The 17215-nt window shown below is 45.3% G+C and overlaps 1 protein-coding gene across 2 annotated transcripts in view; it reads left to right on the top strand.

The window, feature by feature from the left end:
• LOC124777312 overlaps positions 1 to 17215 on the top strand; it is a 259203-nt gene that overhangs the window by 29284 nt on the left and 212704 nt on the right. For both annotated transcript variants that reach the window (XM_047252668.1, XM_047252666.1), the window contains exon 2: positions 1274 to 1416. In XM_047252668.1, the coding sequence (XP_047108624.1) occupies positions 1274 to 1416 (143 nt within the window). The remainder of the gene's footprint in view (positions 1 to 1273; positions 1417 to 17215) is intronic.

Below are 17215 nucleotides of genomic sequence, written 5' to 3'. Positions count from 1 at the left end.
CACTAATTACACAAACTACAACAAAAAATCAGAAGATTCCAGTGAGGTATCCTCGGCTAAGGGTCGACATATGAAACGTCCCCTTTGAACAATTTATATATGGCTGTGCTTAACCTGACACACAATATTTTGTTAGCGCAACGCAATCTGACTTTCAAAATTCCCTGCAAAAGAATGGCCCTGACTAACATTAAACTATACCTTTCACAAATCACTTACCTCACAAAAATCTTCGCTGCTCAAGCTACTGCAATACAGCGAGCGCCACTACTGCTAGCTAAATAAAAGATTCAAACTATGGAAGGCACTAACTACTGATAGGGATAGTTAGCAAATGAAAGATATTAATAGAGAACAAACAATGTATTTACCTTAATATCATCACAAGTCATAATATATATATCAGTTCATGACAAATTGCAAACCTCCGCCATCTCTCTCCCCACATCCACCACTGCTGGCGGCTCACCTCCAACTGCGCAACGCTACGCGCTGTTCACATCCAGCTGCCGCTGCCCAACACTACAATGGCAGACAACAATGCAAACTAGCCACAGACTGCACACAGCACAGCCAGTGATTTTCATATAGAGCGCTACATAACTTTGCCAATAAGAAAATATAAACAACCTACTTACAACTGGATGACGTGATGGACGGTACAACATACAGCAGCCTTAAGAAGGAAGCAATGGATCGCAGAAAATGGGGAGGCAAAGGACCTGCTAATCCAGCAGAAAACCGATGATCATGATGTCCTAATGGATACGGTGGTTCTACGCCCCACATTGATTTCTGCGGTTATTTCGCGCAGTGTTGCCTGTTAGCCGTGTCATCTCTACGCAAATGGCGCTGCTCTTGGTCGCGAAGTGAAGGTCATCGGCCACTGCGTTGCCCTTGGTGAGAGGTAATGCCTGGAATTTGGTATTCACGGCACACTCTTGACACTGTGGCCTGTGGCTCTCGGATTACTGAATTCCCTAACGATTTCCGAAATGGAATGTCCCAAGCGTCTAGCTCCCACTGCTACTCCGCGTTCAAAGTCTGTTAATTCCAATCGTGCAGTCATAATCACGTCGAAAGCGTTTCCACTTGAATCACCACAATACGAATGACAACTCTGTCAATGCACTCCCTTTTCTACCTTCTGTGCGCGCGTATCGCTACCCCATGTCTTTTGTCGCATCAGTGGACTACGGTACACTGTCGAAGTCTGAGTGAGATAATTTTAAAGTGAAGTGTGCTGATGGGTGTGCGCGCCCTGGTGTTGCAGAGGACGCAGGACGCGGCTGGGGCTGCCGACGGTGGCTCTGCTGGCGCTGGCCGTGGCCGCGGGGGCGGTGGGGGCGGCGGCGCTGCCCACCTCCCTGCTCGAGGACGCCTCGGCGGCGGCGGCTCACCAGCAGACCGACAAAGGTGCGCCCCCCTGGATGCTTGCGCTACGCTCGCATGGGCTTCCAAATACGATCCTCCGTACACCGATTTCCCTCTTCCACGTTTACAAAGCTGTCCTATAAAATTGCAGCACCTAACAAAACAGCAAATAGTGGAATTTTTTCTTATTGTGCGTGAGACGCCCTGCTAACCCGCAGGACAGGACAGGTAGTACAAATTGTGGAACGGGGCCAAAATAAGGGGGCTGTCAGTTACACTCGAACACAGAACTTTATTATTTGATCAAACGTTACAAGAGCCCCCCCTCCCCAAATTTTTTTACCACACAGCTTTAATCTTTGGGACTTCATTACCAGCTGAAAGCCACTTTAATTTAAAAATCGTTGAAGGCCAATAACTTAAAACGCAAGCATAATCATAAATTTAAAAGGCAAGCCTTATCTTAAAACAGTTATTTAGTTAGGCTGAAGTAAACAAGTTAAATTCAAATCGGCTGTTGGCCTATCACTTAAAACTCCATGACATTAATTATTTTTAATACCAAAGGTCTTATCTGAAACAGTTCTTTAATTTAGGCTGAAGGCCTTAAGAGCACAACAACTCTAATTTAAAACAAAAATCGGCTACAAGCCATACAAGTACAAATAACAAGAACAAATTTTTAAAAAATAGGGCAGTACTCCCGAGGCCGCTCAGGTGTTCGAGGGTCGGCCAGGAGTTCAAACACTAACGCTCGCTTAGGAGAGACAGGCAGTCTGCCCGACCATTTTCAATCCGCTGGGAACCCAACCGACAGACAGCCAACAGACCAATGATAAAGATCAGTTCCGCTCCACACTTGCACCAAAACTCAAACGATGCCAACAGCGGAGACTGGAACAACAACCAGAACGGATCACAGACAACCCGTAAGCGGTCGTCTAATCAGACGACCGACCACACGGCCAAGCAAGGTCGTTGCCACTCGAACTTGTGTGTCGGCAATCGTCGGGCGAATGGTGGCTATCCTGTCCTTCCTCGCTACTCCACGGCGACCGACCAATTCAGAGGCAGTACGCCGACAACCTTTAAATAACTTGTCAGTCAAACCACATAAACTACACACAGTTTCACGAACACTTGCACGAGGAACTCGACAATGCTAACGGCAGTGAGTGAGCAAAATGACGAATCACGAGTTGTCACACACAGCCAACCCACAACCGATACGTCGTCCGACAAGACGACCGACCGATGATGAACCAAAGTCGTCCCCACTCAAATCATGTGTGTCGGCAATCATCGGCGAGTGATGGCTATCCGCGCCTCCCTGGCGCTACATGCCCACTGGTGCTACGAGGCGACTGCGCCAAGCGAACAACTGCTACACATCAGCACGGAGACAGCACTAAAATAACTGGGGAGTCGACATCACAGGGCTACATACAATTTCACAAGCACTCTGACGAAGAACGCGACGAATGCTAAAAGCAGTGACTGTGCAATCACCAGGACGAACCACGAGTTGAGACACACACCGCCAGCCCATAAGCGATCGGCGAGCAAATACACGTCGTCCGGTAAGACGACCAACCGACGATCAACCAAGACCGTCCACAGCCATGTGTACCGGCAACGGTCGGGGAGTCGTGGCTATCGGAACCTCACTGCCGCTCCAACCCGACCGACTCCTGCCGCGTCCCAACTGTCCGACAGCCAGGTCCGAACTGCATTGCTGGCGCGTTCCAACTCGTTGGACGACACACGCCGACCAGGAAGTAATAGCAGTCCAGTAAAGTTAATACGGCAGGGCCTATATCAAATGGTTCAAATGGCTCTGAGCACTATGGGACTCAACTGCTGAGGTCATTAGTCCCCTAGAACTTAGAACTAGTTAAACCTAACTAACCTAAGGACATCACAAACATCCATGCCCGAGGCAGGATTCGAACCTGCGTCCGTAGCGGTCTTGCGGTTCCAGGCTGCAGCGCCTTTAACCGCACGGCCACTTCGGCCGGCCAGGGCCTATATCGATAAGAGCTGCTGCTGCCGCTCACGGGCAGGCAAGGCAGCAACTCAGTGACACCAGTAATTGAAAATTAACATAACGAGGCGGCAGAACGGTAAAAACAGGGTGTGAAATAAGAGAAGGCACGAATACGAGCCACTCACAGAGGAGCTGTAAGTACCGTATGACAAAACTTGATTAACATTCTAATGCGTTAATGTGGAACCGATTTAGCGCTGGGAAAAAATTAGTTCCAATTTTGGCCATTAGGTGCAAATCTGGCACTGTGATTGGAAGAAAGCCGCATAGAAACGTTTTCATATGTGACAGATTAGGAACGGGACATGAGCAGGAAACAAATGAGAAATGCATAATGTTGATTTTATTATTAACTGCCGCTTACACAATTTGTTCAATAGGAGCATGAGAGAGGTCGGCGAGTTGTTGTACAGCACCAGGTTTGCACCTGGTGGTCAAAATTGGAACTAATTTTCCCCAGCGTAAATCCGTTCCATATTAACACATTAGCATATCTATCAAGTTTCGCTGCCATATGATACTGACAGCCCACATTGGATCTCTGAGAGTAGTTGAACTTTCATTATAACCATTCGGTACCTACGGGGTTCAAGAACACATCTGCGCGAAAACTAGAAAACACACAGCAAATAAATACATATCAGTGGAAAGAGGATATCGCCAAGCTTTTAACCAACGTTACAGCTGCTCAATATGGGTACCATTTGTCACGTGGCAAACATCTGTACTGTACAAGGGTGCAATTCACCGAAGTCGCCGGACACAAATTGCTCCGTAGGGTGCAGCCCGCTTTCGAAATCGCTTTGTCGGGCTGCATGTCCCCGAGTCATAACGAAATAGGACGTGTATCGGATACTAAAATACTGTTGTAGCTCATGCTGATGCTACAGTACTGTTATGCCATGTATCCGATACTACAGTACCGTTTTGCACGCTCAAATGTCGGCAAATAAAATGCATAGATGAAGAAACACACATCAGACTATTATTTATGATACTTATGCTTACGCACTGCCCAGTTACATTAATGTGGTCACCTGCGAAAAGCCTGTATACGCACCTTTTGCAGTGCGGACTGCTGTGACGCATGCAGAGAGAGAGTCCGTGAGGTTCTGCGAGGCATCGAAAGGGATGAGGAACCATGCCGACTCCGGTGCCGTGGCAAGCTGCACTGCGTTTCTCGTTTGAGCATCCATGGCATCAAGAGTCCGATCGAGGTGGTCCCAGAGATTCTCGACTGGGTTTAAATGCGGGCAGTCTGGTGGCCAGTGAAGTACGGTACACCCATCCTGGTGCTCTACGAACCACGCAAGTGCACTGCGGGCTGTGTGACACGTTTCATTGTCCTGCTGGTAGATACCATCGTCTCGAGCAAAAAAAAAAAAAAAAACGTAAGTGGGGGTGGACACGGTCCCCAAGGATAGATGCGTACTTGTGTTGATCCATTGTCCCTTCGGTAACGACCCAGGGAGTGCCACGAAACATTCGCCAGACTATGAAGTTCCCTCCTCCTCCGGACTTGATCCTTCTGACGACTGTTGCAGGGTGTTTGCTTTCAGACGTGTCACTCCGTACACGCCACCGGCCATTTGTCTGATGCAGCATTAAACGTGGTTCGCCTGAAACGGCCACCTGTCGCCAGTCAGTGGACGTCCAGTTGTGATGATGCCGTGCCAGTTCCAGCCTTTGTCGCCGATGAACAGCAATTAGCATAGATGCATGAACCAGTCGTCTGCTGCGGTGGCCCGTAAGCAACAACAACGTTCGCTGAACGGTCCTTGAGGAGACAGAGTTGGTTCATCTGGGTAGTGAGTTGCTCTGCAGTAGTATCTCTGGTCTCCCGTACACATCTCCACAGACGTCGTTCACCCCCCTCACCTTTGACCTGTGATGCTCAATAGTTGCCCAGCGCCGGTTTTGGATAGCGCCATTTTGCCAAGTACGGTATACTTTAACCACGGTGGCACACCAACAGTTTACAGACTTAGCTGTTTGCTTAATACTTCTTCCTTTGGCCCGAAAGCCAATAACCGTGATCTTTTGGACAACAGCACTGTATTTTGCGTCACCCCCACATTCTTTATATACACTGCATTGCTAGTGCTGCCACCTGTAGTCTGTAAGTGGTTATTGCACGTTGATGTTGATCACACGCGTCGGTCACATTACTGTCACTGGACTGGGTATAATTTTATAACGTTAACGTTTCATTCACGCTTAATAATAAAGGAGAGAAAGGTTTCTGATACACAGTAAGTGGATCTAAAGATAATATTTTGAGAGGTAATTTAATTCGAAGAAATCGTATTTTGCTTTGGGCCTTAGTCCCATGGCTACGCGGTGTCGGCCGTGTTACTATGGAACTGGCGATGTTAGTGTCAGAGGGTAGTCGGATGCCCTTTCTGTCGCCACCCCGTACCCCCCAGGACGGAATTAGTGTAACCCAGCTATCTGCATCTAGTGTAAGCTGTGAAATAGTGCGGACATGTTCCAAATGTCTGCGAGTCGTGTAACTGAGGCGGGACGTGGGGACAAGCCCAGTATTCACCTAGTGGGATGTGGAAAACCGCCTAAAAACTACATCCAGGCTGGCCAGCTCACCAGCCCTCGTCGTTAATCTGCCGGGCGTATTTGATCCGGGGCCGGTGCACCTACCCGAGTGCAGGCAGCAGTGCATTAGCGCCCTTGGGTAACCTGGCAGGTAATTGAATTCTAAGAAATACTTGATTGATTTCGACAATGAGCACGACTTGTGTAAAAACCTGGAAAGTCATCTAAACTATTAAGGAATACAAATTGATGCATTATCTGATGGAACACATAGCTTCAGAATTCACGTATTTTTAAAAAGTTATTACCTTTCGATAATTTATATTCCAACGAAAAACTTAGAGGAGAGAATAAACACAGTGAGTTTGAAATTGTGTTAAAACTGTTGAGCTGAGGTAAAAGTCGAGTAGATAATTATGTAAATTGTGTGCCAAATCGAAATTCTAAAACATGCTTAATTCAAATAAATATTGGTACTAACGTCACGTTTGAAATTTTGTAAAATTAAAACAATATTTAAAACATGAAACCTCATCTACAGAAAAAAATATAACATTGAATTGTAATTTTGTATTTTTGAGTACACACAATATCAGCCACGATGACGTTCCTTGCACTGTTCAAAACAGGAATGCTAAACTGTATTTATATAGAATGTTATCATTCATTACGCAAAAGTGAATATATTACATTACACTCATCAACATATGTTTAATATTTAACATAAATCTGAACAATTATTAGCAATCAGCATAAAGAAGTGCATATGGAAAAACTGTGTACACTTTGGAAAGGTGCGATATATTTGGCGTGGAAAAATGGTGAATGTAATCAGTTGTCAGGTGTCTTATGAGAAAGACGTGATAATTTCTACGTATCTTATACTGTTGTCCAAGGTTAGCGCCCATGTTGAAACTTTAGCTTTTACATAAGTGGAACCAGAATAATCAATAAACAAGGAAGATTACTGAAACAACTGGTCTTTTCTTAATTTTCTGCAATTAAAATCATAAAATTCCTTAGGCAAACTTCAGAAAAGCTGCTAATACGGAAGCGGAAACAGCAACTACGCAGCTTCGACTTCTCCGTGCTAATCAAGAACAAAGATAAGCACACTCTAAGACAAAAAGAAAAACAAAAACAAAAAGACACAGCAAGAAGAAATTATCCGAATGGGACGGAAATCGGTATATGTACAGATCCACAAATGAATACAATTTCAGAAAAATTAGATGATATATTCAAGAGAAAGAGCTTCTCAAATTGAGCAAGTCAATAACGCGTTTTTCCATCCGTGGCTCTTATGCAAGTAGTTATTCGGCTTGGCACTGATTGACAGATTTTCTGGATGTCCTCCACAGGGATATCGTGTGAGATTCTGTCTAATTAGCGCTTCAGATCGCCAAAATCCGGAGCTGGGTTGAGAGCGTTGCCCACAATGTTCCAAATGTTCTCAGTTGGGGAGAGATCCGACGACCTTGCTGGCCAAGGTAGAGTCTGGCAAGCACGAAGACAAGCAGAAGAAACTCTCGCTGTCTGCGGGCACCTTTATCTTGACTTACCTTGAACTATAAGAAGATGGGGCGTATAATATCGCCGACGTGCCGTTGTACAGTAACGGTACCGTGGATGACAACAAAAGCGGTCCTGCTACGAAAAGAAATTGCACTCCAGACCATCACTTCTGGTTGTCGGACCATATCGCGGGCGGCAGTTAGGATGGTGTCCCACCACTGTCTGGGGCGTCTCCAGACAAGACGTTCAGCCTGGAGTCTCATCGACTGGAGTAGAACTGTATTAGTGACGAGTCTCTCTTCGAAATGAGCCTTAACGACTACCGAAGGCGTCTCTGGAGAAGCCCCAACAGCCAGGAGTAATGGTCTAGGGTGCCGTTTCTTCTCATAGCAGGATCCCTTTGATTGTCGTCCGCTGCACCCTTACAGCGCAGCAGTACGTCGGCGATATTCTACATCCCGTTTTGTTGCCCTTCATGACATGCCACTATGTGCTTATATTTCAGAAGGATGAAGACCGCCTGCACACGGCGAGAGCTTCTACCGCTTGTCTTCGTCCTTACCAAACTCTACCTTGGCCAGCAAGGTCGTCGGGTCTCTCCCCAACTGGAACATTTGGAACATTATGGGCAGGGCTCTCCACCCAGCTAGTGATTTTGACGATCTGACGCCAGTTGGCCAGAATAGGGCAAGATGTCCCTGTGGAGGACATCCAGCAACTCTCTCAATCAATGCCAAGCCAGATTCTGTCCAATTGGCGCGTTAGTTGGCCAAGTTATGGTTTGGCAAGCATGATGACAAATGGTAGAAAAGTCTCGCAATGTACCGGCTGGCACTATCTCGCTGAAATGGAAGCCCAGGATGCCTTGCCAGAAAGGAAAACAAAACGGTGCGTAGAATATCGTCGAAGTACTGCTCTGCTGTAAGGGTGCCGCAGATGACAATCGAAGGGGTCCTGCTATGAAAAGAAATGGCACCCCAGACGATCATTCCTGGTGTGGTATCTGGGGCATCTCCAGGCACGTCTTGGGCTTGAAACTCACTGAGTAGGACTGTCTGCAGTGATGAGTCCCACTTCGAACTAAGCCTCGACGAGCAGCGAAGACGTGTCTGGAGGCAACCTGGACAGCAATGGGACACCAAACTGACTGTCGCCCACCATACAGCCCAACATCCAGGAGTGATAATCTGGGGTGTCACTGCATTTCATAGCAGGACACTTTTGCTTGTACTCCACCATTACAGCACATCGAGACGTCTAACGTGTTCTACGCCCCGTTTTGTTGCTCTTCATGCCAAGCCATGCCGGCTGGTGTGGCCGTGCGGTTAAAGGCGCTTCAGTCTGGAACCGCGTGACCGCTACGGTCGCAGGTTCGAATCCTGCCTCGGGCATGGATGTGTGTGATGTCCTTAGGTTAGTTAGGTTTAATTAGTTCTAAGTTCTAGGCGACTGATGACCTCAGAAGTTAAGTCACATAGTGCTCAGAGCCATTTGAACCATTTTTTGCCAAGCCATCCCAGGTTTACATTTTCGTAAGATAAGCTCCATCCGTACACGGCGAGAGTTTATATTGCTTCGTGCTTGCCAAACCTTATCTTGGGCAACAAGTTCGCCGGATCTATCCCCAGTTTAGAACGTTTGGACCATTATGAGCAGGGCCCTCCAACCAGCTTCGGATTTTGACGTCCTAACGCGTCAATTGGACAAAATTTGGCACGAAATCCTCAGGAGAACATCAAACAAATCCAAGCTGAATAGCTGCTTGCATAAGGGCCAGAGATGGACCAATGTGTTTTGACTTGCTCAATTTGTGAAATTCTTTTATCTTGAATAAATCATTAATTTTGTGAAATAGTAATATTTGTTTATCTGTACATGTACATCATATCTACCCATTTCCGTCCCATTCGGATAATTCCTTCGTGGTGTGTGTGTGTTCGTGTTCTGCTCCCTCATTTTCTTGCACGAAGAAGGAGTTTGTAGAACAGAACTCACGTGAGGCGTGACCGTACATGCGAATACTACCACCGTGAATTCTATGGAAGGTCACAAGGTGCAAACTAATTCGATGCAACAATATGGAGTGTCTCATTTGTCTAAATGGTCTGACACGCCTGCGCCCTAGTGCAATGACGCCAAGGGGCGTATAAGAATCTAAACTTGGAGAGGTGCTCTATCCACTGATACGTGTCATTTCTCTGTATTCTCGCTTAATAATAAAGGAGAGAAAGGTTTCTGATACACAGTAACTGGATCTAAAAATAATATTTTGAGAAGTAATTTAATTCTAAGAAATCTTCATTTGCTTTGGGCCTTAGTCCCATGTCAATGCGGTGTCGGTCTTGTTACTATGGGTCTGACGATGTTAATGGCACAGGGTTGCCAGAAGCCCTTCCAGTCACCACCCCAATAGCCGCCGGGATGGAATTAGTGTACCCCACCTACCTGCGTCAAGTGTTTTCGTGCAGTCGTCCTATGATACCCCGGAGGTACTTATCGGTAACCCTGTATAGTCGGGAGTGTACGTGCTTAATTTTGTAGGCGGTTTAGCGTTACAGAGGATGCGAAATTTAGTGTACACAGTTACCACCTCTGGAAGCAACAACGACTCTATCCCTCGTGGGCTAGGAGGCGAACTGACAGATAAGCTAACGTTATTCCACGCGGCAACAACTGTATGCTAGAGATCATCAGTTGTTATGGCTGAAGAGTGGTGGCGTGCCAATCTCTAGGCAATCCCTGACCGGATGCTGTGAGTTGGTGAGAGATCTGGAGAACTAGATAGCCAGGGAAACGGTCGAACAGTCTTTGCATTGACGAAGGTCAGGACAGAATGGGCAACATGCAGCCTTGCAGTGTCTCGTGGATAGGTAACGTCACGGAGAACCCGAAAACGCCAGCTTTAACACGTCGGAAACGTAAGGAGTGCTGTACAAAATACCGGCTAAGCGAACAAGAGATGATCGTGTTAGCAACCATTCCACAACTCCAGGTGCTTGGCCCATATGACGATGACGAATGCAATTAGGCAACATTCGTCCTCTAAGAATTCTGATTCTGTACGCGGTACTGAGACTCGTCTGAAGAGATGACAGTATGTCGCTGCCGTGTACAGTGTTGTCGGGGCGCAATTTTGTTGGAGCGCCTCTCTCAACTGCCACGTCAAGAGCGTGGCCACTCTGCTGCCAGTCTGTGGAGGTCCAGCCACTGTCAGATTGTGGAGGTGGATACTTGTCTTGCTACAGACAAGACCATTTCCTTACTCAAGGCCAACCTGCTTGGCTGAGTGAGCAGTATGTCTGTCCTCCCTGGCGCTAGTCGCTTGGAGCCTTTGATACCCTACATTGCGTTAAGTATTGTCTTGCTGCAAACAAGCACGTTTCCTTACGCGAGTTCCATGGCGTGGCTGTACGAACCCGATGGTCGAGTAAGCAACATAACTGTTCTGTCAGGCGCTAGTCGCTTGGGGCTTTTAAGACGCTACTTCGTGTTGAGTATGGCCCCCTGAACGTATTGTTTACGTATTGGCATGGCAGTCGTGGGGTGCCTACCAGTGCGAATACTAAAACAGGTAGAGTCAAATAGGACATTAAAACTTTGGAATGATATAGAAATTTATTGAGATAACTTATGAAATCGGTAGATGTGCCATTTTGTAGTAAACAACTTCAAGCTTCATATAAAAGTGTCAAGTGTCATTTTGGCCAGATGTTACTACCACGAGTAATGTGGCAAACGTCCCACCGGTATCAGTTTCTTCCTACAGTCGTTGCAGCAAATCTGGCGTAACTTACGCAACGGCAGCGTAGATCCAATTTTTCAAGTCGGCTAAAGTGTTTGGTAGGGGAGGAACACACATATGGTGTTTAGTGAAACCCCAAAAAAAGAAATCCATTGGTGTCAAGTCTGATGAGCGAGGTGGCCATGCGATTAACCCTCCATGGTCAATCTATAGAGCAAGGAAGCGACTATCGAGGAAACCTCGAGTTTCCGCGAGGAAATGCTGGTAGTAAACCATCCCATGTCGGTCATCTTCATATCTTCCGACCTGAAAAATCGAATCTAAGCTGCCATTGCACAAGTTATGCCCGATTTGCAGCGACGACTGTTGGAAGGAATAGATTACTGGTGGAATGTTTGCCGCATCTCAAACGGTAGTCACATTGAACCAAAAGTGACACTTGAGGTTGTTTGCCACAAAATGACACATCTACAGGTTCTGTAAGTTACTCAGCGAATTTCTATATCATTCCAAAGTTGTAAAGTGCTTTTTGGCTCACCCTGTTTTGCGAAACAACTAAGCTGCGTCGGTATTCCAGGATATTGTCGCTTTGTCTGACATTCACTGGTTGGTATTTCTCCTCGTTACATGAGGCGTAACACGCTCCTGTCACAAGCAATCAACACTTAAATGCGATATCTGAATAACAAACCCATTTCGGAATCTTTCCCTGCATACAGAATATACAGAGTGGTCTAGACTCTTTGATATTCAATATTAATGGAACAAAATGACATACCGCTACAATTCTTACACGGGGGAAGGTTATTTTATGTGTTCAAAGTAACCCCATTAGCAGCCAAACAACGTCGATACTGCTGAACTGTCGACCAAGCTACGGGTGCCAGTGTTGCCGCTGTAAGAGCCGCGCAGGACGTCTCTGTGGTTTCTGTTGATAAACATCGTTTTTAAGGTCCCCCATAGGTACAAGTCAAGGGGAGCAAAGTCTGGAAACCGTGGCGAGTACTCAACAGCTCCTCTTCGATCTGTCCATCGTCCAGGTAGATTCTCATCCAAGTAGGCTCTGACTTCTCTGTGGTGGGAGGGGGAGCGCCGTTTGTCGTAGGTAAAATCTTCATTTCCAAACACTTCTTGGATGGCAGGTAAGGTCAATGTTTGCAGTATACGAGGGGCGTTTGAAAACTCCGTGCAAAAATAAAAACTACTTACGTGTTTAGGGTAAACCTTTTTTTATTTTTCGACATAGTCTTTTTTTAGACTTATACACTTCGTCCAACGCTGTTCTAATTTGTTGATCCCTTCCGAATAAGAGGAATTGTCCAAGTCTACAAAATAGTTATTAGTTGCTGCAATCACCCCCTCGATTGAATAAAACCTTTGTCCCGCCAGCCATTTCTTCAAATTGGGGAACAAACAGTAGTCCGAGGGAGCCACGTCTGGAGCATAGGAGGGATGTGAAACACAGTTTTAATCTGTCAGCAAGTTTCAAACGAGTTGGAGTCCTATTTCCATTAATTTTGCGACCATAACTGCTGAGGTGTGGGCTGGTGCATTGTGATGGAAAAGGCCTTTTTTGCTGTTCAATCGCTGCCGTTTTTCTTGCAGCTCGGTTTTCAGACGGTTCAAAAATGATGAATAATATGAACCTGTGATAGTCGATGAGGATTATCCCTGGCGAACCCCGAAAGACAGTCGCCATAACCTTTCCGGCCGAAGGAATGGTCTTCGCCTTTTTTGGTGCAGATTCTCCCTTGGTAACTCATTATTTAGATCGTTCTTTGGTCTCAGGAGTATAGTAACGTACCCATGTTTCATCCACAGTGACGAAACGACGCTTAAAGTCCCGCGGATTCTTCCTCAACAGCTGCAAACCATCCTTGTAACACTTCACACGATTCCGTTTTTGGTCAAGCGTGAGCAATCGCGAAACCCATCTTGCGGATATCTTTCTCATGTCCAAATGTTTATGCAAAATATTACGTATCCGTTCATTCGAGATGCCCACAGCACTAGCAATCTCATGCACCTTAACTCTTCTGTCATCCATCACCATATCATGGATTTTATCAATGATTTCTGGAGTCATAACCTCCACAGGGCGTCCAGAACGTTCAGCATCACTTGTGCCCATACGGCCACTCCGAAAATTTTGGAACCACTTATAAACTGATCTAATCGAAGGTGCAGAGTCACCGTAATGTTTATCAAGCTTCTCTTTAGTCTCCTGAGGCGTTTTGCCTTTCACGAAGTAATGTTTAATCACCACACGAAGTTCTTTTCGTCCATTTCTTGACAATCACTCGACTTCCTTGATTCACACAAATGCCAAAGACAAAGAAATAGACCAATATTGCAGAAACTTGGTGTACATTCTTTTCAAAGATGCTACTAACTAAACATGACCTCGATATGTGCCGGTGGTGCCATCTCTCGGACTTTGCACGCCCCTCGTACGAAGATACACCTCACCAGTTACGGTACATTCAAAGAAGAAACGTCCAATTAAACCCCACGATGACAGACCGCAGCACAAATTTACACCCGATACATTAACATGTTTGTCCAAGTTAAGGTGAAGATTTTCAGGAGCCCAATACACGCAGTTATGGCGTCTTACAGAACCGTTCAGTTTGAATTGCGCCTCGTCAGACCAGATAACCATCCCTGCAAAACGTTCATCCTCACGAAGTATGCCTTCAAACCATTCGTAGTACTCCATCCTTCGATCCGGGTCGTCCTCGTTCATAGCGAGCAGCGATCTAGGAATCTACACTTTGCAGCCTTCAGAATTCGTCGTACTTTTGATGGGTTACCTCTCTTTCACGTGCACCCTGCTTCACAGACTTTTGAGGTGGCCTAGTAAAATGTTGCAACGCAGCAGCGCTGGAAGCTGGATTTGTTGATGTTTTTGGTCGGCCACACATTTCCTGACCAGTATCGTCGGATTCAAATTCATCCCGAATACGATAAACTGTTGTACATGTTGTTGGCTGAGTTCTGTACACATTACGCCAGTGTCGTTGTCCCTCCATCATGTTTTCGTCCTTTGAGTAGCTCTTCAATGCGGCCTTGCGTTGCTTAAACGGCAGTCTTACTTCATTTATTGCTGTCCTATCATCTGCTGGAAAACGTACGCCAAGATATGTTGATAAAACAATGGACTACGCTACCGCTAAAAAATGCTAGGATATGTCATTTTGTTCCAAAGAAATTAACTATCAAAGAGTGTCTACAGTTTATTGGACCCCTCTGTAGATCGTGTTTCTCTTCACTAATTATGTGGTTGCACTGAAATACTAATGATTTACTTATTCAAGCACGTAGTGCACTTCATGGCAATATGGCGTTTGTTGCAGTTTTCCTTCACGGTTTCGCGATTTTAAGAGCCAGCGGTATATTTGGTCATCAAACCACTCCTCTGCACGACTCTACAAATGCGATTCTGAATGCTGCGACACGTTCAGCATAGATATTGTTTCGAACTTTTTCCGCAACATTTATAAGATTTTGAGTCGTGACTGTATTGTCGACTACTGCTTGCTATTTAAAATATTGTTTAATGTGAACGAAAGAAATCTGCTTGTTTGCGTGCAATTTTTGTTTACGAAATGAAAAGAAATTTGGTGTGGACTGATAGGAAAAAGGAGGTGCACTGATCAGGAAACAAACAAATTTCTTCTGTTCACATAAACCAATATTTTAAATAGCAAGCAGTAGTTCGCAACCCAGTCACGACTCAAATTCGGTAAATGTTGTGGAAAAAGATCGAAACAACATCTACACCAAAAACGTGTTACGGCATCCAGAATCACATTTATGGAGTATGTAGTGGAGCCGTTCGATGACCAACTACACAGCTGTTTCTTAAAACCGCGAAATCGTGAAAGAAAAAGGGAACAATCGCCATATTGCCATGAAGTGTACTGCTTGCTTGAGTAGGCGAACAATTAAAATTTCAGCCCAACCGCAAAAAGTAGGGAACAGAAACACCATATATACACCGTATATAAAAAAAGGAATACGAAGTGGGTTTCTCATTTCCTTTATTTAATTGATGACAAGGACATTTTTCTTTATGGTAAATAATGAGATACATGAATTGTGATGTATTTACTGAATTAGTAAAACTAAACCTTTTGGAAACAGTTGTGTATCCTGTGTATCACGCAGATTTGTAAGCTGTCATACCTACACTTGCTTATACCGGAAAAACCTGACGCACACCGAAAATAACGGGTGACTATATATTCACTAATTCTATGCACAGGATTGAAAATGTGTGTTTTGGAATGTTTCTAGCCGTTCAGAGTTTACAGTTCTTTGGAGTGTAACAATGTTCGACTAAATATTGCTTCCAACTTTTTCCAGAAAATGTGTGATCAAAGTGAGTGTGAAGAAACTATTTCGCCTGCGGTAATCGGCATGGATAAGAGCTTTAAACATCTTGTCTTGAAGATTATTAAACGTCTCCTCTCGAACGTTTATCCCTTCCTCCTCCTTAAGAATTCGTGGACATCCGCAAGGAAATCGCATTCAATCTTTACTAAAATGTCCTGACGAATATCGTCTTGACGAAATCCGAACAGCTGATTTACATGCGACATGTGTGTAAAACAACCAACGCTCTGAATACCGATTTTTGGACAGGCTAGCCAAACCAATCTGTGGTGTCACCGCCAGACACCACACTTGCTAGGTGGTAGCTTAAATCGGCCGCGGTCCACTAGTACATGTCGGACCCGCGTGTCGCCACTGTGTGATCGCAGACCTAGCGCCACCACAAGGCAGGTCTCGAGATACGATATAGCACTCGCCCCAGTTGTACGACGACATTGCTAGCGACAATACGGACGAAGCCTTCCTCTCATTTGCCGAGAGACAGTTAGAATAGCCGTCTGCTAAGTCCATGGCTACGACCTAGCAAGGCGCCATTAGCCTTAAATAGATTGAGAGTTATCGTATAAATGACTCAAGAAGAACGATGTATACAACCATTATTAAAAGTTAAGTATAAAGCAGCTACGTACTTTTCTTGCTACCATTCAATAGTTATCCTGTTCCAGAATTCACGCCCGTCTGCGTTAGATAGCGTGCCTATCGGCCCCCTCAAAATAACACTGTGTCGGCACTTCTGTCGACACATCACAATCCTAGCCTGTAAACAGAATAGCAAACATCAATTTCTGAATTTCGGTTGTCATCTTCCGATCGTTGTGCTGCATGTAAAAGACGTGATTGATGGCGGGTGTGACGTTCTGAAGGGTGAGCGTGAATGCCGTTGAATGTACCAGAGTTTATTGCTAAATTTCTACGAAACAGCAGGAAATTATCAGGTGTTACGGCTGTTCGTAAACGTAATTCCGTTAAGGTTTACTAAAAGTTTCAAATAGATCCTGGAGTTATTGACAATTATCTATAATGAAGGGTGCCCATACGTTTCGATGAAGTGGATAGAGACATGTGTCATACAATGACCTTACGTTTTATATAAAAAGAATGGCTTGCGGTCCTGATGCAAACTAAGTTGAGGAAAGTTCGTGGGGGAACTGAACCAGCAGTAGTCTTTTACTATCGGATATTGCACATATTAAACCGCGATCAAAATATCTGCACTCACACAAACACACACACACTTTTCAGCTTTGTATGTGTTTATTGATAATGTCCCGGGAATAGTTCTAATTTCCTAGCTCCGACCAATGTATCCGGAAGGTTTCTCTTGGTTATAAAACACATGGCTGAACTGGAAATCCCCTCTCTAATATTTCCTACTGCCCAACTTTCAGCTTGCTGGGATCTGGCTAAATCGAATGAAATTCTACAACAGCCTGCCCTTCTCTCGTGGACAAAGAGTAATATATGAAAAAAGACGTTGCCCTATGAGCACTGCAGATATGGGTTGCTCCTAACGCCCGATTGTGGGTTCTGCTGAAGAAATAGGTTGTGAAATTAATGATAAAATACCTTACCATTAAAATCCATAAGTC

Source organism: Schistocerca piceifrons, chromosome 2 (genome assembly GCF_021461385.2).
Source record: "Schistocerca piceifrons isolate TAMUIC-IGC-003096 chromosome 2, iqSchPice1.1, whole genome shotgun sequence".
Lineage (NCBI taxonomy): Eukaryota > Metazoa > Arthropoda > Insecta > Orthoptera > Acrididae > Schistocerca > Schistocerca piceifrons.
This window is presented reverse-complemented; position numbering and strand designations above follow the sequence as displayed.